The sequence below is a fragment of the Balaenoptera borealis genome, assembly GCF_965194805.1.
Source record: "Balaenoptera borealis genome assembly, chromosome: 21".
Taxonomy (NCBI): domain Eukaryota; kingdom Metazoa; phylum Chordata; class Mammalia; order Artiodactyla; family Balaenopteridae; genus Balaenoptera; species Balaenoptera borealis.
The window spans coordinates 16,111,240-16,135,904 of record NC_138880.1 but is presented as its reverse complement, the minus strand read 5'-3'; the positions used below and the strand labels follow the sequence as shown (position 1 = coordinate 16,135,904).

The following is a 24,665-nucleotide window of genomic DNA, read 5'->3' as shown; positions in this document are numbered from 1 at the left end:
ACAGCCTAAAGATTTAGATCAATCAGATCTCACAGATACTATGGTGAAGAAGGTAGTAACATAAAGGAATAATCATCTTGAAACAAAGCCTTCTGTGATCTAGTACCTAGTATTTTATTCTAGCACAGACATATCATCTATTTATTTTTTCAGAAATATTTAAAGATGTCATTAGAGTTGATATCCCTACCTGCTGGCATTAGCTCTAATTTTTTTTGCCTGAAAAATATCTACCACTATTCAAAGATGATTAGTTTGCTGCTTTTGAAATACATCGCAACAGTCTTTGATAACTCCTCCTTAATAGGTGCTATTCAAAATTATGAGACACTAAAAGCATAATTAAGATTCATTGATGCCAGCTGAGACAGTGGAGAGCTTGTGAATAAAAAATAAGATTTCCAGCTTCATTATTTCAATGTAAATGATGGAGGTCTTGGAAATATTTTAGATCTCATAGCCACTGTTCCTAAGAATGCTTTTGCAAAAAAGGATCCAATATTTGAGGGCAATCATGGGGAAAATATAATTCACAACGTATTTTAAAATTGAAATCCCAAACATTTCAAAGACGATGCTCATATTTTAAGAAAAATAATCTTGTAAAATTTTTTGCTGTTTTGAACTGGCTCAGGGGATACATTTAGAGAAATGAAAGGGAAAATTACTTCAAAGATACTAATAAAAACAGGTTCATAGAACATTGGAGCTAGAGGGACATGTTCAGAGAGCATCTGGTAACAATGAGGAAACTGAGGTCTTTTCAGATCTCATCATCTCCTGAAACATTTCCAGTGCCCCTGATACCTTTGATATCCTGTATTTGTTTCTCTCTTTTTTTTTATTTGCGGCCATGCCGCGAGGCTTGTGGGATCTTAGTTCCCCGACCAGAGATTGAACCCGGGGCCACGGCAGTGAAAGCACCGAGTCCTAACCACTGGACTGCCAGGGAAGGCCCCTGTATTCATTTCTAATGGCATTCATTTTTAAAGATAGTAATGGAACTCCTGAATATGATGCAATTATCCATTTTCTAAGTGCAGACACCGAGGTGCTAGAGAGGGGAGATTTTATCCTAATGAGGAAATCAAGAATACTGCCAAGCCTAGTCACCCCATTATCTTCAACATGCAAGAAGTAAATCAGAACATTTTTGATACTGCAGCTCCTGTACACAACAGTCATGCTCCTTTACAAAATCTCATTAAATGATAACCTTCTGTGGTACTGCAGAGATACAACAGCCAAGTGTCTGCATGCTTCCGTTCCCCTCTATTTTGTATTCTGCACCTCACTACAACTAAGGAAGAAAACAGATAATTGCCTCAATTCAACAAGATGTTTTGGCCCATGGTGGGCGAGTATTTGCTAGAAATAATTAATCTGAATGTTCCCTCTGAAGTTTGCAGAAAGAACTACATTTTATAAATTAAGAGTTTTTTGCTAAGACCTTATCTGAGAGAGAATTCTCTTTTCCTATGGGAAAAGGAAGACTATAACCTATTTATTTCTCCTTTTATGTACATCTTTTGAAGTCAGAGATGAGGCAATATGTTTTATTCTGCAGGCCTGGTGCCTGCCACTTAGTAGGAGCTCTAAATTTTTATTGACTCAGAGAAGGAATGGTAATTAGAGAATAACTTAGCAAATGAAGTCTGACCACAGAATATGGGAATAAATAATTGAGAGTTAAAAGGCAAAAAGAATTTTAATTATTGAAAAATTAGTTTTAGTTATGTATACCAAAATAAAAATTTCAATACTATTAGGTTAGTTGTCTCTGATGTCAGGTAAAAAGGTCACCTTGCTCAGAAAAGAATCTAGTTCTAATCTTTATTCTGCTTCCTAAACTAATCCAAGTAAAGCCCTCAAGCCACAGAACACCCTCCATGGATCACCTTTTTTTTTTTAAATGTTACAGTCCATTTTTATTCATAATTTATTAGTTTAATACTTTCTTGAATTGAGAGAAATATGGGTTTTATATATATAGGGATAAGGTTATGATAAAATGGTTTGGTTAACCAAATGTGGTTCAGTTTTATTTTTTATTTTAGTTTATTTTAAAAAAAAAATTTTGGAGTATATTTGATTTACAATGTTGTGTTACTTTCTGCTGGACAGCAAAGTGAATTAGTTATACATATACATATATCCACTCTTTTTTTTTTAGATTCTTTTCCCATATGGGCCATTACAGAGTATTGAGTAGAGTTCTCTGTGCTATATAGCAGGGTCTTATTATTTATCTATTTTATATATAGTAATGTGTATATGTCAGTCCCAATCTCCCAATTTATCCCTGGCATGCACCATCTTCTAATGGCCTTAAATTACTAGCCCATTTCAGGAAAAGGTATTGCCTTAATTGCAAAGATCACAGGATTTTCTGAGGGTACTTTGCATTTCTGCTGTCTCTGAATCATCAACGCTCTTTATATTTAAACTACAGTTCCTGCTCACTTCATTCCTGATACCTGCCCTGAAGAGTTAGTTTCCATCAGGAGCCATTATCACACACCTCAGCAGATCAGCTGGGAGTGGGGTGATGTGCTTAATAAAATTTAGCCAATAAAAAAATCGCACCACTAAAATAGCGAAGCGGCTAGATAATTCCTGTATGGGCAACTGGAACCTGATTACCTCTGCGTGTTTATTACCTATGCAAAGTTTTATTAGTCATTAATTATAAATTGCTAATCTAATAACCAGTCAAATTAAACTGTTGATGATTTTAGCTAAGTGGAAAACCTAGAAAGAAAAAATATTTCCTTTTGGAGATAGTCGTATTGTTCTACTTCCTTTTTTTTCTACTAATCCCTTTGGGCTTCTTTCTTTCCTTTTCATTGATTTCTTCTTAATTTCAATTTTATTTTAAAACTTGTCTTTCACTGTATAATCAAAATATTCTTATTTACTTATTGAGTGGTAAAAAGTATAAATAGTATAAAAATCAAAAGATACAGATGGGTGAATAACATTTACTAGATATAATTATTGATTTGCACAGCGGTACTTAAAGAATATTATTTGTGCCATAATTTGTAGTAGCAAAATACAGCAAACAACATACATATCTGTTGGTATAGTGTTATTAGCATAGAAAGCTATGCAGCTTTTAATAGTTAGCAGCTCTATGAGAACAAACGTGGAGTGATCTCAATATATTAAAAGAAACAAGAGCTAGGTGTATAGCAGTTTGTATAACATACTAATTTGTGTAATTGAAAAAGTGAAATCCACCCATGCGCACACTTATATGCACAAATATGCTTATATTTATGTGAAATACCTCAAGAAGATTATACAAGAAGCTAAGAGCATGGTGCCTCTGATGTGGGTTACTTGGTGCTGGAAGACTGGGATGAGAGAATATCTTTCACTGTACATTTTTTTATACCTTGTTGTTAAGCCATTTAAATGGATTACCTATCAAAAAAATTTTAAGCAATTTGTATTCCCCCCATTTTTGAACTGTTTGTTCATATGGTTTCATCATTTTGTAGGGGGGTTGTTGGTCTTTTTCATACTGACTTTGAAGAAGGCTCCACAGAGTAAGAGAATTGTCTATTTTTCTATCAGATATATTGCAGATATTTTTACCTAGTTTGTTTTTGGTTTTTTACTTCATTTATGTATTTGTCTAGAAATTTGCCTTGTAGAACCTTTTAAATTTTATGTTGTCAAAAATACCAATGCAATTAATCCTCATTACTCACAGACTCTGTATCTGCCTCTTCACCTATTGCTAAAATTTATTTGCAGTGCCCAAGTCTGTACTGGCAGCGCATGTGTGTAAAACTTTAAACAGAAACACACATGAAACAAGGTTAGTTATTGATCAGTTGACAAAAATATTGTGACCACAGGCTCCTAGGAACCTAATCCAGTATTTCCCCTAGGGCAATAACTCAGTATTCACTAATTCAGGGTTCACGGAAACTTTATAGAACCTAACTACTGTGGATAATGACAACCAACTGTATTTTATTTTATGACTTCTCCCTTTTTATGTGTCATACATTGAGAGGCCTTTTGCTTTTGAGAATATTTTTTTAAATTATATAGTCATCATCTAGTCCTTTAATGAATTCATTTTCTTATACTTAAATCTTTGCTCCATTTGGAATTTTTGGTGTAAGGTATGAGAAAGTAGCATATATATTCTGTTGTCCCCAAACCTTTTCCTCCCAGTTGATTTAAGATTCTGGTACTTTGCTTATATTATGAGTGGTAAGAGTTCCAAACTCACTGCATTTTATGAAACCAGATTTTTTTTTAAGTTGACATGATACAGATGTTTTTAAAGACTCTCCACTTCTACATGACATGTACCCCTTCCCCAAATTCTACACTGCTCGCACCATCTTTAACAAGCCAAAAGCCCTGGGCACATCTGTTTCTCTTACCAAAATTTAGAGCGAATGTCAAATTAGATGGAACTTGTAACTGTAGACTTACGATTCTTACGGTGCCGTATGCATGTAATTGCTAGAAAGCAGTTTTAAGTGGGCATGCTTCAAATAGGAATCCTACCATGTCTTAAAACTTAATCTTAAATCTCCTGGGCTGTGATTTACCACTTCTAGATTCCAAAAGATACTGAGCCAAAGTCCTCCAAGCAAATCATTATTTGCTTGATTATGAAGATATGATCTAATTAAAGATATGCTCTAATAATAAGACCCCTAAGGAATAGTTAAGGGAAAGGATCCATGAGATTCATAAGAGGTTATAGGACCTCTTCTATAATCTCACAATTCTGGCGCTTCTGTAGAAGGCGTGAGAGCTACTCAGCGTGAGCCACCAAAACACTGTATTCACGAATGTGAATGTCTCTAAGTTTATTATTTTTTTAAATCATTCAGTGTTTTTTAAAGTATTTTTTAAATAAATAAATTAATTTTTTGGCTGTGTTGGGTCTTCGCTGCTGCGTGAGGGCTTTCTCTAGTTGCGGCGAGGTGGGGCTACTCTTCATTGCGGTGCGTGGGCTTCTCATTGCGGTGGCTTCTCTTGTTGCAGAGCACGGGCTCTAGGCGCGCGGGCTTCAGTACTTGTGGCACGTGGGCTCAGTAGTTGTGGCTTGCGGGCTCTAGCATGCAGGCTCAGTAGCTGTGGCGCACGGGCTTAGTTGCTCTGCGGCATGTGGGATCTTCCCAGACCAGGGCTCGAACCCGTGTCCCCTGCACTGGCAGGCGGATTCTTAACCACTGCGCCACCAGGGAAGTCAACTCTGAATTTAAAATGGTCAATTTCACAAGCGGCCATTTCAATCCTGATTTATTCAAGCAACGTCAGTTTGACGTGGGAGGATGTGCACGAAGGCTCTGAAAAAATTGCCACTGTCTATATGTAGATTTGAGGGGTTTTCCTACTTTCTGACTTGACTGTATGAATCTCTGCTATAAAGTGAATATTCCAGGTGCTGACATGCCAAGGACACAATTTCAGACTTCTGGTTAGAACAGAAATGAAAAATGAATCTGAAAAGGAAAGGCATGATGGAATATATTTCAGATTACGTGGCACCGCCCCGGGTTACCTATGTCAGCGATGAGGCTGCCAGGCTTCTGGTCCTGGAGGAACTGGCGGACACGAGGCCAGGCTTTGCTCTGCAAGTCGCTGAAGTAAGGAGCGGTGCTCTCATACACATCGTGCACGTGCTGCTTCTCCAGCTGGGCAGCTGCATGATCCATCCTGGGGAAAACAGGGCCACGCCAAGGAATGCAGTTCAGAGTAGGCACCAGAGATGGCTGATGGGGATGCGGATTTCCTAAAATTGGGAACTTACAACTGCCAAGATTGTGCTGCTTTTATACTTTTTTTTTTTTTTTTTTGGCCATGCCTCGCAGCATGTGGGATCTTAGTTCCCTGACCAGGGATCAGACCCACAGCCCCTGCACTGGAAGCACGGAGCCTTAACCACTGGACCACCAGGGAAGTCCCTGTTTTTATACTTTCTTATAAGCTGCAAAGAACACAGCCTTCACTGGAACCTCACCAGAGTTGTCAAAAGACTAGCAAATGCATCCTTCTTACCTGCACATCTTCGGAAAACAGTCATTTGGGAATGAGCTAATTATAGTATGTTTCTCTGGAAGATCAATTCTTAATTTTGGAAGCATACACAAAGGTCTTAGCAAAGGTTCACTTTGGATAAAATCGTTCTATCGGATGCTAAATAGATTTTAAAATTTCATAGCACGTCACTCAGCACTCCAATCCAATCACAAAGCCCGACTGATTCTACCTTTTTAATTTTTTTGGATTCCAACCATTTCTCTATATCCTACTGATTCTGTCTTAGAAAAGGTCCTCATTTCTTGCCTGAATTGCTTCAACAGGCTGTAAACAGTTTTTGTTTGTTTGTTTGCCCTTCAATCCCTTTCCTTCAATTATGCCACAATTGTTTTTCTACAACATAAGTCTTAACTGTGTTGCTTCCTATCTTAGACTTCTTCAAAGGCATTTTATAGCTTGTCTGATCAAGTTCAGGTATCTCAGGGGGCATACAAGGCTCTTTTTGATCCGGCCTCCATTTTCCTCTTGAAGCCATTTCTCACCGTCCTTCTCCAGCATCAGATGAACCTGTAATACTCAGTGATCGTGGCTTCTCAGGCATGACACAGCCCGTGTCATCCAGGGGCTGGACGGGTGCTGTGCATTACCAGGTGAACTCCTGTTCATCCTTGGCATAGGCATCGCCTCCTCCAGGAAGACTTCCCTGACTTCCATGCAGGATAAGGGCAATCAGAAAGGAGTGGGCAAAGTACAAGAGCAGCTCTTAGAGGCCTCTGCTTATTTGGGGTTTGATCTTTTAATTATTGTCTTGTGGCATGTGAGTGAGGAGTATCCCAGGGAAGGGCTCAGAATGTGGCTTTTTACCAGTCAATATGAAAGTATTATTGATCTCTGGAGAACCCATTTGGCCCTACTCGTGCATACCAGCTAGCTCAGTCCTGCCCCTTGTACTCCTGTTGCATCCCATGCATCCTCTACAGATTCCCAAGGGCTGTAACAGTCTGTTAGATATTCTTCTCTAGCACTGGCTGGAAGATCCTAGGTAACGAGGACTTATCTTACTTAACGCTGAATCCTCAGTAGTTAGCACACAGCAGACCTTCAAAAAATGAACAAATAAGCAAACAAACAACCAGAATGGACTCTGAGTACAGAGGGTAACATTGGCTTTGGTAGAAGAGAGTAACCTGGGGAGTGTGGGAAGAGAGGGGACCCTACACCCACAAGCTTGTAGATGGGAATATGGTAAGAGAAGGGATTGTCCTTGCACAGCCTCTGTGTTCCCTCCATACGCCCACCCCCTCACTCTAGGAAGTAGGAAGCACTTGGGTAAGATGGCATCTGATTAGTTACTCCACTGTGAAGTGCCTACCCCTCCCCGGCTTTCTGTTTAAGAAATATGAGAGATACTTTGAGACCATGTAAATATCCTATTTCTCATCATCTCACTCACCACTTATAGCATCCAATCCATTGATGCCTCTTTCTAATTGAAGTATAGTTGATTTAAAATATTGTATTAGCTTCAGGTGTACAACATAGTGATTCAATATTTTTATAGATTATACTCCATTTAAAGATATTACAAAATAATGACTGTATTTCCCTGTGCTGTACAATGTAAACTTGTTGCTTATCTATTTTATACATAGTAGTTTATATCTCTTAATTCCATAACCCTCTTTTGCCCCTCCCCTTCCCCCACTGGTAACCACTAGTTTGCTCTCTATATCTGTGAGTCTGTTTCTCTTTTGTTACATACATTCATTTGTTTTATTTTTTAGATTCCACATGTAAGTGAAATCATATGGTGTTTGTCTTTCTCTGTCTGACTTACGTCACTAAGCATAATATTCTCTAGGTCCATCCACGTTGCTGCAAATGGCAGAATTTCATTCTTTTTTTATGGCTGAGTAATACTATCACCAAATGATAATATTCTAATTCCATCATTCCTTCAACTGTGAGGAAGAGCTTTTCAGGATTAACTCTTAAAACAAACTAGCAGTAGGTTATCCCTAATTACTACGGACCTGCCCACAGTCCCTGCAAAAAATCTGGCAAACTCCTGACAGAGTACAAATCTCATTTGTGATGTCTGACAAAACTTCCACGCAAACTGAAACAGCTTATATTGCACCCTCAACCAGAATTTACAAAGTAAACATATGGCTGGCTATAACTGCCTACACATGAGAAAAACCCAAACACTGAGTGCTTTTCTCTTTAATCAAATCTCAGTAGACTTAAGTCTGTTTAAAACTTTCCCCCCTCAAGGAATCAATCAGGCAATACAGTCTTGAGAACCGTAAAACAAATAAATTTTAATACTTTATTGCACTTGCCAATGTTAAGTGGCAATCAGCATAAACTTGATTCCCCTCCATCTGGCTCCAACTACAAGCTCAGAATTTGTAGTATCTGAACAGCACCCCGTGGAGACCTTTCTCTAAGTCTTCCCCCCAAGTTGCCCTCCTTCTGCTATAAACAAGTAACCTCAAAGAGCTATTATAAAGTGTGTGAACAATATAAATCCACTTTGTTTATTTTACATTTAAGATTATATTCTGCAGAATATATAGCTGACCATGAAATTGATTTGTAGAGTTGGGGCCATCCAATATGACATTTTCAACAGTCTGTGGATTTAAATTTCCTGCAGTATACACATATGCAAATTCCTTGTGAATTCGGTAATATGACTAAGCTAGTAAGACTAGTACTAAAGTAGTAACATAGGGTTCAAGCTGAAGCTAGGAAGGTAGGGTTTGGTTTAGCCAGGCTTCTTAATCTGTGTCCTGACAAATTCCAGGCCTTGGAGCTGATGCCTTGTTGGTGAGTCATGAAAGAAGAGAAGGTAATTTGAAAGGGACAGAGAAGTCATAGAATGTAATGCACCAAAAACTTGAAGAACTATTTTGGACTTTAAGTGCAATGGAAAGTGGTTCCTTGGACAGCGAAAGAGAGGAGAGAAAGTGATAGGAAGTTAACAGGAGAGGTCAGTGGCTTGGTGTGTTTCCCCTGGAGAGAGGAGCAAAGAGACAAACATCAGCATTCTCGCTTCCAGCAGCAGGGTGGTCAGCAACAGGTCACAGATGTGTGGTTTTCCTGTTCTGGGCATGTAACTAGGAAAACACTTCTCTACCCAGCTTGATTCAGGCAAAGCCGTGGGACTTGCTTTGACCGTTACCTGTGATCAGAAAAGACGTGAATCACTTCTGGGCAGAAGCTTTACGAGCCAGTGAGTGTCTCTTCGATCCTGGCAGCCTCAGCCCAGGTGCCTGAGTGACTGCTCTTTATGGAGGGACAGTGTGCATGTTTTAAGCCAAAAGTAAGGGAACAAACAGTTCATCATAAAGGATGTTGATTATCCATCTAGATAATGAAAAAGTAAAAACTATCCATCATATTCTGTTAGAAGATAACTTGTGACTATGTGAGTTTGTCCCGTTTTTTCTTTATAAATACTAATACTTTTTACTGTAGATAGAACAAAATTGGGAGAAAACAGAATACGGTTCTATATCCCACTTTTTTAAACTTACTTTAATATTGTGAGCCAAGGAAGGAAAGGAGAGAGGCAGGGAGAAAGGACACTAATATCTGTGGACCTGAAAGCGTGGAGGCATCAAGGTATTGCTGGAAGCGGTTTCTGTCAACGTGTGTGTGTGTGTATTTAACAGTAAGACATTAGTTTGAAAAAGAAGAGAATCTGTCAGAGGTAGTAGTGAAAAATAATTTTGGAGATCTAAGATTCGAGGGAATACTTAATCTCTCCCCAAGCCTGAGCCCAAGCATTTATGACCATTATTTACAATCCCAGACATTTCAGAGATTAAATACTTTAAAAAATTTCTGCTTACCCACTCTTCCTTTGAGGAACTGCACCTCTCTTTGGACTTCGAGTGATGCTGGAGCCTGCCAGTCACGTAGGACAGGGGTGGACACATGACCTAATCTAGGACAATCATTTTCTCTCCCCTGGGAAACTGACAAGAGGTAGTTGAAGTCAAATCACTAAAGGAAATATCCTCCAGTTTCTCCTAAGTCTTAACCTTTCCTGAGGTTTGGTTTGCAGCTCTTCTATTCTCTCAGCTACTTAGTATACTCCCAACAAATCCCTCCTCTTGTTTGTTTTGATGTTTGCAGGCAAAACACTTTATTTCAGACTTGAATGTATCTTCACAATCACCACATGGACATCAGGGGGTGTCACAGTGGAAGAGATGTGCTGCGGCCACCAGAGTCCCAAGAGGACTTGCCACACATAGATGAAAGGACTCTTGTTGGAGCCCTCTGGCAACAGAACATAGTGGGACGCAATGTCCTATTGGAACCAATGCTAGACTAAGAGAAGATCAGAGCTGTTGTCATAGTGCTGCCATCTTTGCCACCTCTCCATCTTTCTTTTCTGTACTGCCACGACCTAGTATCTGAGCTGTTCTTACAGCTTTCTAGTTGGTCTCTCTGTCCCCCTTGCCTTCCTCCCACTCCTCACACCTGTCACCTCTAATATATCCATAATGCTGGGAGGTTGCAATACTCCTTTTCAATCAATATTCACTTGCTTGGAGACACCATACACTCCTATAGTAAAAGGCAACTGCAAAGACCACATTGCGTATGTGCTATTCTTAGCCTGATGGCTGTAACTTGTAATTTCCCTCCATGAACCCAAGAAAAGCAGTTTAGAATCTCTAGTTCATGCTGATGCTGGATAATTTTCCTATAATGTGCATTTGATAATCTCCCCTCTCTGTTGAAAACCCTTCAGGAGACTTCTATGAGATAAAGCTTGCACTCCTCCATCTGGCATTCAAAAGCCTCCATGACCTGGTCCCAGTCTAGCTTTCCAGCCATGTCCTATAACTGCCACAGCTCAAATTCTCAGCTCTACCCAAAGAACTCTACTCACCTTTCCCTGAGTGGGCCCTGTTTATAGCTCGTCACTCAGGTCTTTGCTGAAGCCAGCAGGCTGTTCTTTCTCATCTGAAATGCTTCCCTTCCAAAATCTTACCTTCAAAGTCTAGCTCAGCCTCTTTCTCCTCCATAAAGACTTTAAGGATAGCTATCCATAAAAATAATAATTCTCTCAGTATTTCTATATACTGCATATTTATTATCGCTATCACTCTTAGAGCATTTCTCCTGATACTATCTTGAACTCTCAACTTTGTATATGTTCCCAACTAGATTAGAAGCTCCTGGAGGGCAGAACTGAAATTTGATCTTTCTTTTATATATATCATAGTGCCTTCACTCAATAATTAACTGTAGAACTAATGAATCAGTGAGCTGTTTCCTTAGCTCCCTATGCAAGACAAAAATGCTTTACTCTAGATAAACTGGTCCTCAAATATTCGTTCATAAATCATTAATCCCCTGGTAGGAGTCAAGAGGCACTCAGGAAGCAGGGCTAAGACTGAGCTTTCCCGGTTGTGTTTTGTGTTTCATAATTTCCTTCCCTTGCAGAGGCCTGTTTCAGAGATATACCCTAGACACACAATAGTCACATTTTTATAACTAAAAACAAATATAAATAACTATAAATTGTTCTCTTGTTATAAATGACACAGAAGACACAATATTTAAAAAAAAGAGAATAGAACTGCTTTAAATCTCAAAGATAGATTCAAACTGTAATTCTAAAGTGAAAATACAAATTGGTCTGGACAGTTCAAAGACTTTACTTACATTATAAAAAGACTTCATTATAAAATACATAGGTTTTTTTAAAAACCTTTTAATATATGATACTTCAAATGTAACACCTACATATTATTTTCAAGTACAAATTATACCGCAACCTTTTGAATGATAAAAACTATCATTTCACAATATGCTTAAGTCCTAGAAACACATTTTGTTCTCTAATAAAACACTAAATACATTCTTGTCATTTTAACTCACCCTGGACAACTATTTTCAAATTCTTTTTTCCACCTAGTGCAAAAATAAACTCCAGCTTACCTTATATCACATTGTCATAAATTTTAAATTATAGGAATTGGGACTAATTAGGTTTCCCGAATATGCTCATATTATGTGAATTGCTGTGATAGCTGAAAGCTACTAACCTGAGTCATCTTGTGATTACAGAAAATTACTTCTTGTCTTTGTGATTCATGGCAGTTTCCACCCTCAGAAGTGATAGTTGTTGTTCATAATTTTCTCAATGTGTAATGTAAATGCAAAGTAGTAGGAGTGGAATCAAATAGCGAGGCCCTTCACACAATGAACCACTCTGTATGAGCCTTTGAAGGGAATACAGGGCCTATTAGGAAAAAAACAAATACTAAAGTTCATTTTACATAATAAAAATATTGAACCAGCTACAGCCCAGCTTGACCTCTTGACATATGCATAAATTACCCAGAGAAGAAGGGATTAGAAAGAACTGTTAATATATGAAACATGCCAGAACTATAAGAGTAGTTTCTGAATCAATTCCTCAGCTTTCTGTAAAACATACAGTACTTGCTCCCAAAATTAAATTGGATGATTTCATCTTGTTCCTTGAAAAGTTACAAGCACTGAGAGTCAACTTTGAATCCAGTGGTTTAATTAAATGTAACTATTTAAGAGATATGACTAAATGTTATTAAGTCATTCCAGTACAATTTAACTGTTCAATATTTGCTCATATTATCAGCTATTTCCATGTCACTTTGACAAGTATTCTTAGTTATTCTTCGTTGTTCACATTTATTTTTTTCTTTTTTCATAATAGAGCAGGTCTGTCATGAAGCTCATCAAAAGACTCTGAGTTATTTTAAAAAAAGGACCTTCTATGACAGAAAGCACTTTGTAATGGAGAGGTCTTGGCGTGTAAAATGAGGTCTGAAGAGATGTCTGGCATGGTAGGAAAAGCCCATCCTGTAACACCTGGGGACCTGATTCCTTACCTGTAAATGAGGCACATGGACTTTAATCTTTTTTTTTTTTTTTCCAGGTATTACAAGTATTTAATACTTGAGTATTAAGCCCCCCCTCCCCTTTAAATTTGGGAACATTCTTTGTTAGCAGTCAGTGTATAGAGGAAGATACTATGGCCCGAATTCAAGAATCTGTAAAGGAAAAAACAAACCATTGCAAGTGACAGCTGCTGGGCTCAGCCAGGCAGAGGGCTTTCCTTCACGAACAATTTACACGGTTCATCTTCACTTGCTGGGTCAGCTCTGTGCTCCTCCGACACATCCCCCAGAAGCTTCGAGCATCTGACTTTAATCTTGATCATAGTTCTCAACCATTTTCCTCGGTCTTCACATCCTTTGTGTGTGCACCTCAGTGCCATGAACTGTACCCCTTTATTACACATAGTGATTCTCAGGATGGTCCCCGAACTTCCCCGAGCTCCCCATCCACTCCACTCTTGGTCCCTCTTTAAGAAGCACTGATTTGGGTGTGCTTTGGAAAGCTTCTCTCTGGTCTTCAGAATATGCATATACATTTTAACATGTTATCTCTCAGTCATATGCAGATATACGATCTGTACCACTGAGAGCCACGAAGCTTGGCTTTTTAGGAAGAACATTTAGGAAGAGTCTTGAAAGAGCTACTAGCCAAAAGATCTCATCTTTTCTTTTGCAATTTTAGAGCCTGCCTTAATCATAAAGGAGATGATGTTGTCATCTGAGCCTCCATGCTAGTGGCAAAGCTAAAGGCTGTCCCCTGGGATTCACCTTCCTGCCCTGACCAGCCACCCTGGCTGTCTAAGCACCTTTCCTTCAGGCATTAGTGCCCAAATGCATTCACCCTCTCAGATATGCCACTGAGGACAGAGTGTTCTGAGCCTTAGTCACAAAGTGTAGCGAATGAAAAGAATTTCAGATAGTGCAGCAGGCATGTGTGAGCTACTCGGGTGAAAGCAGGGGTGGGGAACTTTTCTTCTATATCCCCGAATCATAGCCCCCAAACACCTATAAAGATAACTGACTTTCTATAAGTTTACTAAATTATGATCCAAATTTGCCTCTCTTGAAAACGAATCATGTTATCTTTTCCAAGAAGTTGCTGGGCAAAGACAAAATAGGGTAGTATCTATCTTTTAAAAAACTGAATTCAAATGAGTCCTTTTACTTTATCAGCCATACATCTCTGGAGCATTTAGTATTAAAAAATGCATTCCTTCTCCCTTTCTCCTTGAATAAATGGGTAACTGTCCTTGAGGGCAAAGGTGACTCAAACCTTTTGAAATTTTGAGGTTAACCATGTGTGTATATTTTCCTGGGAAGAGGGTCAGCACCTCAAACTATGGCTCAGGGGCAAAGTCAGCTTTTGGGTAAAAAAATCTGTATTAAATTAAAAATACACATTCATTCACTCAGTAAATATTATTTAAACCTCTGTTATATAAATATAAGGCACTAGGGATAAAGGTTTTTTTAAGTCCCCCAATTTAGGAATCCAAAATTTAATACGGGAAACATACAAAGAAATAGAAAATTAAAATATGGTAGAACCTTTACTATTCGTATGGATACATCCCGAGAGCTTCTGAGCTTCTGAATCCCCAAGCTACTTATGCCTTGCCTTATTTTATCTATCGATCTATAGATAGACTGATTGACTGATAGAAAGATTAACAGATAAAATAAACCTATTACAAATTACTACCTCATGGACCTTTGGGCCATCACAAGTATTTAAAACCACAAATGCCAAGAGCCCACATCTGGTATGATGCGTGTTATGATCCAGGTGTGTACAGGTGCTATAGGAGCACGTAGGAGAGGCAACTCATCCAGCCTGGGGGGGTGGGGGTGGGCGGGGGTGTGTGTGTGAATGCTCCCTTGAGAGACTGACAACCAAGCTGGAGCTCTGAAGACAGTAGGGGTAAGTCAGGCAAAGTGGGAGTGGATGATTCTAGCCATAGGAAACAGCATATACAAAAAAAAAAAAAGAAATGAGACTAATTATAATCTTTGATGAACTTCAAGTAACTTAACAATAATAGCAAGACACACATACATGTACACACAACATATATTATTTACTACCATCCAGGGCAGGTTATAAGCATTTAACATATATTAACTCATTCAATCTACCCAATAACTACATGAAACAGGAACTATCTTGTCCCCATTTTATAGACAAGAAAACTGAGAACATACGTGACTTTCCAAGGTCACATAGCAGAGCCAGGATTTGAAACCAGAAGGTTAGATTCCAGAGTTCACACTCTTACCTAGACAGTCGACAGGGAGGGAGGGAGGAAGGGAGGACAGGTGATGCTGTAAGAGTACGTAGGAGTCAGACCACATAGGACCTAGTTTAGCTTTCTAAGGAGTTAGATTTTATCCCGGACACAATGGCGAGCCATAGAATTATGTCAGTGAGAGAAATGACAAAATCTGATCTGGTTTCCAGAAATCTATGGCAGGAGTGTAGACTAGTGTTTCCTGGACAGGTTCACAGAGAAAAAACCTAGTTAAATATTTTAGACAAAGAATGATATTAAGGATGCTTAGGAGGGGGAAAATACAAGAGCTATTAAGGAGAGAGCATCACATTAATAGGACTTTGTGACTGATGAAGAGTTAAGGCAAAGAACACACTGAAGAGGAAGCAGTGATACTGATAAGGCTGATCCTGTAAGATCTACCACCTCCATCCTAAAATAAAGGGAGAGAGAGAGTGAGAATGAAAGGCAAACAAAAGGAAACTTTGGTAATGACCATATATAAACTGTGACAAACGCTTCCTTTGGAATGCATGTGAATACAGCCAGAGAAGGTTACTTAAGATGTATGCATCTGCAGGAAAGAGGCTGTAAGAAGGACTAGGTGTTGTAACGGAATTGCCACAGTGATCAGTAACACATTATATTTTATAGTATGGCCTGGGCTGTTTGTATATATCCCTTATGTTCTGTAATTGATGGCAACATTTTCCAGATAGGGACAGTGGATCTCATGATCGCTGCATCCTTGTTGAGTATTGCAATTTACACAGCACTCAGTCGGTGTCTATGGTAAAAATATGTGAAGAAAGGCAGAGAAGAATAAAAAAGAGGGCCCTTTAGATGGTGCTACAGTTCACTGTCAGAGGGAATACATCCGAGGGAGGGTTCAGGTTTGGACGTATTGTTTTTGTGGTATCTGAAGGACAACCGAGTAAGAGGGATATGAAGCTCAGGGCAGCAGGCTGGACTAGAAATCACTTAAAAATCATCATTATCCTAGGACTTGGCAGTGACTTTTTTTTTTTAACTTTTACCATTTATTCCCAAAGAGAGAAAGTATATAGTGTTCAGACACAACCAAATACAGTTTGGTCTGACTCAAATAGCTTAAAAAACAGAATCTCCTGAGCACCAGCCTGGTCCAGGGGATGGACCCAAGAGGCAAAGGCAAGGAACCAGTTAACTATCATTTCTATTTACATGGAAAAATCTCTGCACAATTAAAAAATTAAAGTTGTTGGGCTGGTCCAGTGAAGAGGTAATAAGGTGTTTATTAACAACTCTTTTTCATCCGGAGGCAGTTAGCATTTATAATTTAAAACCCAGCCCACCACAGAAAGGGAGTGAATTAAATCAAGAGATTGTGCAGAGCAAGAAAAAAAATGAGGTTAGGAGACCATGGATCACCAAGAGTCAGCCCCAATACATGTTAGAGGAGAGGTTAGCTATGTGCCATTAGGGTTCTAGAGTAATTAGACTTAATCCAAGAAATACTGACTGAGAAACTACTAGGCAACTGTTGCTTTTGGTAGCTCTGAGAAGAACAGAGATGGGTGGCGCTCACTCTCAAGAAGCTACAGGTGAATATGAGAGTGACACCGAATAACGGTTGAATGACACCGTAGGGACCAAGCATATGATTTATCGATAGAGCAGCAAAGGTAGCAAGCAGTGTCAGCTTTTATAATTTGGGGTGGGGACTTCCCTGGTGGTCCAGTGGTAAAGAATCCACCTTCTGATGCAGGGGACATGGGTTCCATCCCTGTTCAGGGAACTAAGATCCCACATGCCATGGGGCAACTAAGCCTGCACGCCACAACTACTGAGCTCGCACGCCACAACTACTGAGCTCGTGCGCCTAAACTAGAGAGAGAAAAATCCACATGTCACAACTAGAGAGAAGCCCACGTGCCGCAACAAAAGATCCCACATTCCTCGATGAAGATCCTGCATGCTGCAGCTAAGACCAGTCGCAGCCATAAAAATAAAATAAATAAATATAATTTGGGGTGATCCTTTAACTCTGAGTATTATTCCCTCTAAATAATGAGGCATGTAAACCAGGGTGCTGTTCTAATTAGTATTGCCTATGCTACACAGAACCACTTAATGATACACCAGAGATTATAGTAGAAATGGTAGGAGCAGGGCAGCTGGCATTTCTAATTGAAATCCTATGAGCAGAACAAACTCAGGGCTTTCAAATAACAAAATATGTAGCACTGGGAGAATAGGACCCTCTCTGTAATCCCAATAGGGACCGAAAGGTTACCCTGGAGTAAATATATGTGGAAAGAATGTGGACAAAATGAGGGGGTTTCTTTTAGAGGAAAGATCAAATAGTCCCAAAGAATACTTGGTTTTTTTGAAAATGTTCAAAGACTGTGTGTCTAAATTGACTTCACGTCAGAATAGAATAGTATCTCCAGAATCTAAATAAAGGAAATGAAGGTGGTAACATCTAGGCGAGGAATGTGTGTCTGTATGAGGGGCGAGGGGTGGTTCCGGGTGGAGAATACAAAAAAGTAGGAAATGAGGAAGCACAATATGCATTATGAGATCTATTATCCAAGGCTGCTTCTCCGGGGGCACCTGCTAGGCCGTATTCATTGTGACTCTGTCACAGTTCATCTTGATTGTGTAGATTAGAGAATGCCAGAGAAGAACAAGAAAGTCAAATATGAGATTGAAGACAAATGAGAATATAACCCCCAGCTTCCCCCCAGCATTTGCTGCTCGTGTCAATTTGATGAAACCAGCTCTCAGTCTGTGTTAAAGTCGAGGCAATAGGCTCCCGGGAACAGGAGCTGGGAAGAAGATGGTTCTGATATCACAAAAGGCACAGCCAGAGGAGAAGCAGCACAATACCCATCCCTTTTCCTCTGAGGGAAGAAGGTTTCGGCAGGTTGCATGACAAGGAATCTCATGGTCATTTTAGAATCTTCTCGTCAAATGATTGTTCAAGAAGGAGCTTTTACGGGAAGCCCATGTAGTCAACCGTAAAACTATAAATCATGTGATGGTTATTCTAAGAATGGAATTAAGGGGAGAAATGTGAGAATGAATTATGTATTGGTGTATTTTATAAAATACGTTTATAATACAATTGACCCAAAAGAGGCACTCATGGGATATTACTGAAAAAAAATCTGATTGTATATTTGACATTCAGGAAGAGAGTCCATGTGCGAAGTACAGTAAAATCTGGACTGTCAAGTATATTGTCCTATAGATTCCACCTCCGTCTCATTCCCCTTATGCGTCTCCCCGTCTCCTTCCCCACTGCCTCAGCCTGAGCTTAAGCCCTCCCCTAGTAATCCAGGAGTTCCCACTCTTGTGGGTTTCAAGGACCCGGAAAATCTCAAAGGGACATTTGGAGAACCAGAGGGACCAGCTGCTTCTTCACTTGAAGGCTAGCACACACCTATATTTTTTTAAAAACCTGTTATTCACTGACACCATGATTGCATCGATGAAAAAACAGTTTATCCCACAGACGTTGGGAGGTCACAATTTTGAACTGAAGAAGTCCTTTAAAATTAAATAAAATTCAGCTTTATGAAAAATTTACTCTACCTTTTTAAAATGTATCATTTTACTACAGATTGATGAAAACACTGTCACAAACCAACACTGGAATAAACAACTGGGTTTAGGGAATTCCCTGGCAGTTCGGTGGTTAGAACTCGGCACTTTCACTGCCGGGGCACGGGTTCAATCCCTGGTTGGGGAACTAAGATCCTGTAAGTCGTGTGGCGCAGCCAAAAAAAAAAAAAGAACTGGGTTTAGGAGAGCAGATTAATACAGTGGTTTCCAAACCCACCAACCTCCCTGCCTTCGCAGCTCTGTGCCCTGGAATTCATCCTCTACGGCACTGTCACAGGCATGTCTTGCGCCCCCTCTTCGGACTTAAAGAGAAAGTCCAAATACCTCAGCAGGTCATGAAGCCCTCCCCAGTCTGACCCCAGCCCACCCCCAGCATTGTCCCTTATGATGTCCCAGCCCCCAGCTCCATGCCCTGTGCTCTACAGTGCTACTCAACATCGCCGGTCCCCAGAAAGCCATCAGCTTAGCAACTTAGCTGATTCACACTCAGGCACAAGCTCCTTACCTGGTGTCACCTTTGTGACTTGCAATTCTCTGAATGGTTTAGACATTTGAGGTCTTCGTGCTTTTTACTCATCTCTTCCCTCTGCCTGGAATTACCTTTCTTCTCTAGCCCACCTGCCAGACACAGTTCTCTTTGAAGGTTCAGCTTGGGTCGTATTTCCTGACCCCAGCTAGGATTCACCGCCTTGTGCCCCTTGTGTCTACTCTGTAGTATACAGAAACACGTCGGTACTAGCATTTTGGTGGCCACGGCCTTGTGTCTTTGGACTGCCTCACATCCAGCTGTATTTGTGATTAGGGACAACCTCTAGTGTGCAGTACTGGTGAGATGCAGGGCCTTGCCTTTCTCCATGGCCACTGAAGCAGGGAGGTTTTCCTGCTTCCCTCACCTGGTGGGATGGTGTATTAGTTTGGTAGGGCTGCCATAACAAAGTACCACAGACTGGGTGGCTTAAACAACAGAAACCTATTTTCTCACAATTCTGGAGGCTAGAAGTCCAAGGTCAGAGTGTCAGCAGGGTTGGTTCATTCTGAGGGCTATAAAAGGAGGATCTGTTCCAGGCCTCTCTCCTTGGCTTGTAGATAGCCGTCTTCTCCCTGTGTCTTTATATCATCTTCCTTCTACATGTCTGTGTCCTAATTTCCTCTTCTTGTAAGGACACTAGCCATATTGGATTAGGGCCCACCCTAATAAACTCATTTTAACTTAATTAGTCTTTAAAGACTGTATCTTCAAATACAGTCACGTTCTGAAGTACTGAGGGTTAGGACTCCAACATATAAATTTTGGGGAACACAATTCAGTCCATTCAGATGGCTTGGTGGGTTGAAAGGTGCCCCCCCCTCAAAAAAAAAAGATATGTCCATATCCTAACCTCTGGAACCTATGCTTGTGACCTTATTTGGAAAAAGCCTTTTGCAGATGTAATTAAGTTAAGGATCTCGAGATGGGATCATCCTGGATCCAGGTGGGCCTTAAATCCAACAAGTGTTATTATAGGAGATGGAAGAGGCGAAGACAAATAGGAGAAGGCCACTAAAGACAGAGGCAGAGATCGGAGCTATGCTTACAAGCCAAGGAACCCCTGGATCCTCCAGAGGCTGGAAGAGGCAAGGACAGACCCTCCCCTGGAGGCTCCAGTGGGAACTTGGCCCTGTCTTTTTCAGATGGTCTTCGTTTGTGCCCATTTTCCAGCCTAGACTCTCTTGATTTCGTGCAGTCCCCAGTGTATTCCAGAAATTTTTCTTCTCTACTTAAGACGTCTAGGATTAATTTCTGCTGCTTGCAATTAAAAACTTCAACTAATTTTATTTTAAATTTATTTGACTTATTTATTTTTGGCTGTGTTGGGTCTTCATTGCTGTGCAGGGCCCTCTCTAGTTGCGTCGAGCGGGGGCTACTCTTCGTTGCGGTGCACGGGCTTCTCATTGCGGTGGCTTGTCTTTGTTGCAGAGCACGGGCTCTAGACACGCGGGCTTGGGCTTCAGTAGTTGTGGCATGCGGGCTTCAGTATTTGTGACTCATGGGCTCTAGAGCGCAGGCTCAGTAGTTGTGGCGCACGGGCTTAGTTGCTCCGTGGCGTGTGGGATCTTCCCGGACCAGGGCTCGAACCCGTGTCCCCTGTATTGGCAGGTGGATTCTTAACCACTGTGCCACCAGGGAAGCCCTCGACTAATTTTTTAAAAGTATCAGTAGTTGTTACAGTCCATTCTGTTCAGAGAGATGCAAAGATTCTGAAAACCATCATTAATGTTTCAGAATGGGAATCTGGCAGCTAATGGCTTACAGTAGCAAAAGGCTAAATCAGTTAATCACCTGTGGTCATAGGAATGAGGCGCCTAAAGAGGCAAGGCTGTGGGGACCAACTCTGCCATCCCCGAGAACAGTACAGAAGACCATAAGGAATTCCAGAAGGGAGATAAGACATTCAGAGAGCTTAAGAAAGAGTAAAACAAACTCAAATTACTTCATTCTTAAGCCTGATTCTCTTATCTCTCGAAGCTGTAGGGCTAAAAGCAGCTGAAAATTAAACTCCAAGTTAGAGCGTGTGGGTTGCCAAATTACTTGCATTCACAGAGTCACCAAGTATTTTATGAGAAAGTTAGGACATTTCTTGGGGGGGATAGACTGGGCCCTGAGAACAGGACTGAGACTTAATGCATCCAGCACCTCCTTATTTCCTTGTAGGCCCTACAGTTCCCCCACCAGAGAGGGTTTCTTGTAAGAGGGACGCAGGCTGGCCCCCTGCACACCTACATTCCCTCCACCTCTCAGTGTCTCCAGGTCTGTACCCAGCCACTTTCCTGCACGGCCCAGGGAGACGAAGCCAAACCCCGAAGGCTTACACACCACGAGAATTACAGACGTTGAAGGTAGAGAACAAAGAGCTGGGGTAAATGTCCACACGTGTGGATTCTGAGGGAGACTGCCAAAAAGAGGGAAATATAATTTTAGATTGTACCAGATTTACCAACATGGGCGCCCTTACCAGAGGTTCTGGATTCACTGTGCCAACCTGCCCAAAGTGAGGGGCTCCGAGGAGCTTGCCCATCAGGTACATCAAAGTCTGGACTCAGTGGTGGCCCAGCCAGAATTGAGATGCCATACGTTCCTTGGCCAAAGATCAGCTAAGGTCTGGCAAGATGACTTGCTTCACGCCATGTAGTGGCTGCCGGATTGGCATGTTAGTAACAGAGAAACACAGTTTGGGGAAGAATCGTATGGATGGACTTCTCAGAATGGCTCACCGTGTGAGAATTTTTAACTCAAGAATATAAGATGGCCAGCACAACCTCCTCCTCCACTGCTCGAGAGCTTTGACCCTTTGGGTGCGTGAACTCCTTGGGCTGCCATGTTGACAAGGATGGAGGCTATATATGTGCTCAATAATATGATCCTTTTTCCAGGCTGATCTTGCTACCCCTGTGACCGAGTGCTCAGTCGACCAGCAGCAGAGGTAGTAAACCCTGAGCCCACGATGGGATACAAAGCTCCAAGGGAACCAGCTATTTGGCTGACAGCAGGTTGATTGTCTGGGGCCACTTTTCATCATGGAGGGGCAGCAATTAGAGGAGAATTAGATGGGGTAAACATTCAATCTGGATTTGCATTTTCTTTCTTTGCCTACCACGCTTCTGTTAGCAACACCATCTCCTAGCACCATCTCCAGGAGGCTCTGCTTTGCCCTCAGGCTTCCATCTGGTTTTGGCCAATGAAGGGCAGAAGCAGGATTTGGGAGGAGACAGAGGTGAACTTATTTATTATGCCAACTTCCTCCCACAAGGGCCTGGGTTTAACAGTGGCTTTGTTTCTCTCCTGACGGCCACAGCTTCTGCTGGGCTGCTCTTTCCAGAGATTAAAGTTCTTGCCAAGTAACTAGTCTTTTTCCCTTTCCCCTTCAGGCCTAGGGTGAATATTGCTCCCAGCTGCTACCCCAGCGTGTTTCACCATCCCTTGTCACGTTTCCTAGGGGCCCTGCCACTTGACTTGAGGATGGAACAAACATTTCCCTCTCTTCCCCCAAGATGCCGTGTGTGTATGTGTGTGTGCGTTAGCAAGGAAAGGGATTATCCACAGCACGCCAGAAACAATCTCTCTAAATCAGTCATCTCCCCAGTGTTCAAGTCCTTCAACATGGATGTTGGCCTAAGGGTCACAAAACCGGATATCATATTATCCAGCCTTAAAAGGAATGAAAGTCTGACGCGCACTACACCATGGATGAACCTTGAAGACATTATGTCACGTGATGTAAGCCAGACACAAAAGGACAAATACTGGATGGTCCACTTATGTGAGCTTTCTAGAGTAGTCAAATTCATAGAAACAGAGAGTGGAGTGGTGGTCAAGGTTGGGGGGTGCTGGGGAATTTGAGGGAGGAGGGGGGGAGTTACTGTTTAGGAAGTTTCAGCTTAGGAAGAGGAAAATAATTCTTGAAGTTGGTTGCCCAACAATGTGAATGTACTTAATGCCACTGCTCTGTGCACTTAAAAATGGTTAAAATGGTAAATTTTAACAGATTTCTGCCCCTTCTCCTGCAAGTCCTGCTTGGGTATCGTAGCAAGTAGTTTCAGCCCATGACAGTAACTGCCCCCTAACGTCTTTGGGACCCTGCCTATTGTGAAGTGTGGCCCCTGCACCCCCTTTCTCCACAACTTGTGTTGTGGGCATGGGGGCTCTGCAGACAATATTTCTTCCTTGCCAAGTGGCTCTGCACACAGGGCACACCACATCAAAGCGAGTCCGGTAGGCGAGAGGAAGGAGGAGGGACCAGCCCCTTTCTGGTTGCTTCCTGTTCCTGCCAGTATAACCTGGCAACAGTCCTGCACCCCACAGCACCATTTGCTTCCGGGAGCAATCAGTTCCCAGTTCTTTTCCACTCTCCCAGCACCAGCCATTTGCCCACCCCTGAGAGATACCTCCAAGCCAGGCAGCACTCCTGCCAAGAGATCTGTTCCCAGCCCCTCAGGGCCCCCTGTCTGAGCTCTCAAGGTAACAGCACTAGCTAGCCAGCACCCCCTTCCCAGATTCTGGGTCCTAACTCCATTGGTCCTCTCTGAGTTTCTGAGGTCTGGTTCCCAGCTCCAGGGGCCCCTCCTCTAAGCTTCTAGGTTCTGAAAAGCCCATTCTCTTCTCTTGGGTCCCCCAACACAGGATGACAATTCCTACCTTACTTGTTCCCTCTATGACTTTCAGTCCTCTAATACCTATTTAACCAACTCCTTATAAATTCCCTCTGTTAACATAACTAGTGGGGTTTCCGTTTTCCTCATGGGATGTTGACTAATACTACTATATTCCTGCACTTCCGTGCAAGAAATGAAAACAAGAAAGTGTTTCATTTCAACAACCTGCTATAGTTGTTTATTGCCTGTCTACTTTAACTGGTTTGTAAACACCATGGAATCAGGTGTTTTTGGTTCACTGACCTATACACCCAGCACTGTGAACACAGCCTGGCATACAGCAGGCACCCGTATCATCTTAACTGGATAAATGAAGAGGACATATTTAATTTGAACGTAAAAAACCAAAATAATTCTAGTCATGAAAATGTGCTTACAATATATAAAAGTTATAACCACGTGCAAATATATCCAAGGCGAAAATAATGTAGTTTGCAAAGCTCACTTTCTGAAATTCTTAGCAATATCCATTTTGTGCTTTTCCCCCCATTTTCTTGTTTAATAATTTTAGTCAGTGGGGGTTTCTCCATATTTTTCTTGTTCATTAGAGCATGTTATCCATAAGTAGTCAGTCAGTGTGATATTGCAATTTATAATAAGAAATATATATTTGGTCTTCCTCCACTGTTTCTGGCACAGAGCTCCTAAAACCCTTATCATT

General features: G+C 41.1%; 1 protein-coding gene across 13 annotated transcripts in view; it reads right to left on the bottom strand.

Moving 5' to 3' along the window:
* The window catches only part of TRMT9B (tRNA methyltransferase 9B (putative)), a 68,909-nt gene that overhangs the window by 14,169 nt on the left and 30,075 nt on the right, over positions 1-24,665 (bottom strand). For 6 of the 13 annotated variants that reach the window (XR_014239087.1, XR_014239088.1, XR_014239089.1 and 3 more), the window contains exons 2-4: positions 12,099-18,236; positions 9,885-10,010; positions 5,543-5,697 (exon numbers count right to left, since the gene is read on the bottom strand). Coding sequence is in view for 9 of the 13 variants with exons in the window: in XM_082375017.1 (XP_082231143.1) it covers positions 5,543-5,696 (154 nt within the window). In the remaining 4 variants the exon portion in view is untranslated. Of the gene's footprint in view, positions 1-5,542; positions 10,011-12,098; positions 18,237-24,665 lie in introns of all 13 variants that reach the window. The other 7 variants (XM_082375013.1, XM_082375014.1, XM_082375021.1 and 4 more) reach the window with 4 other exon arrangements.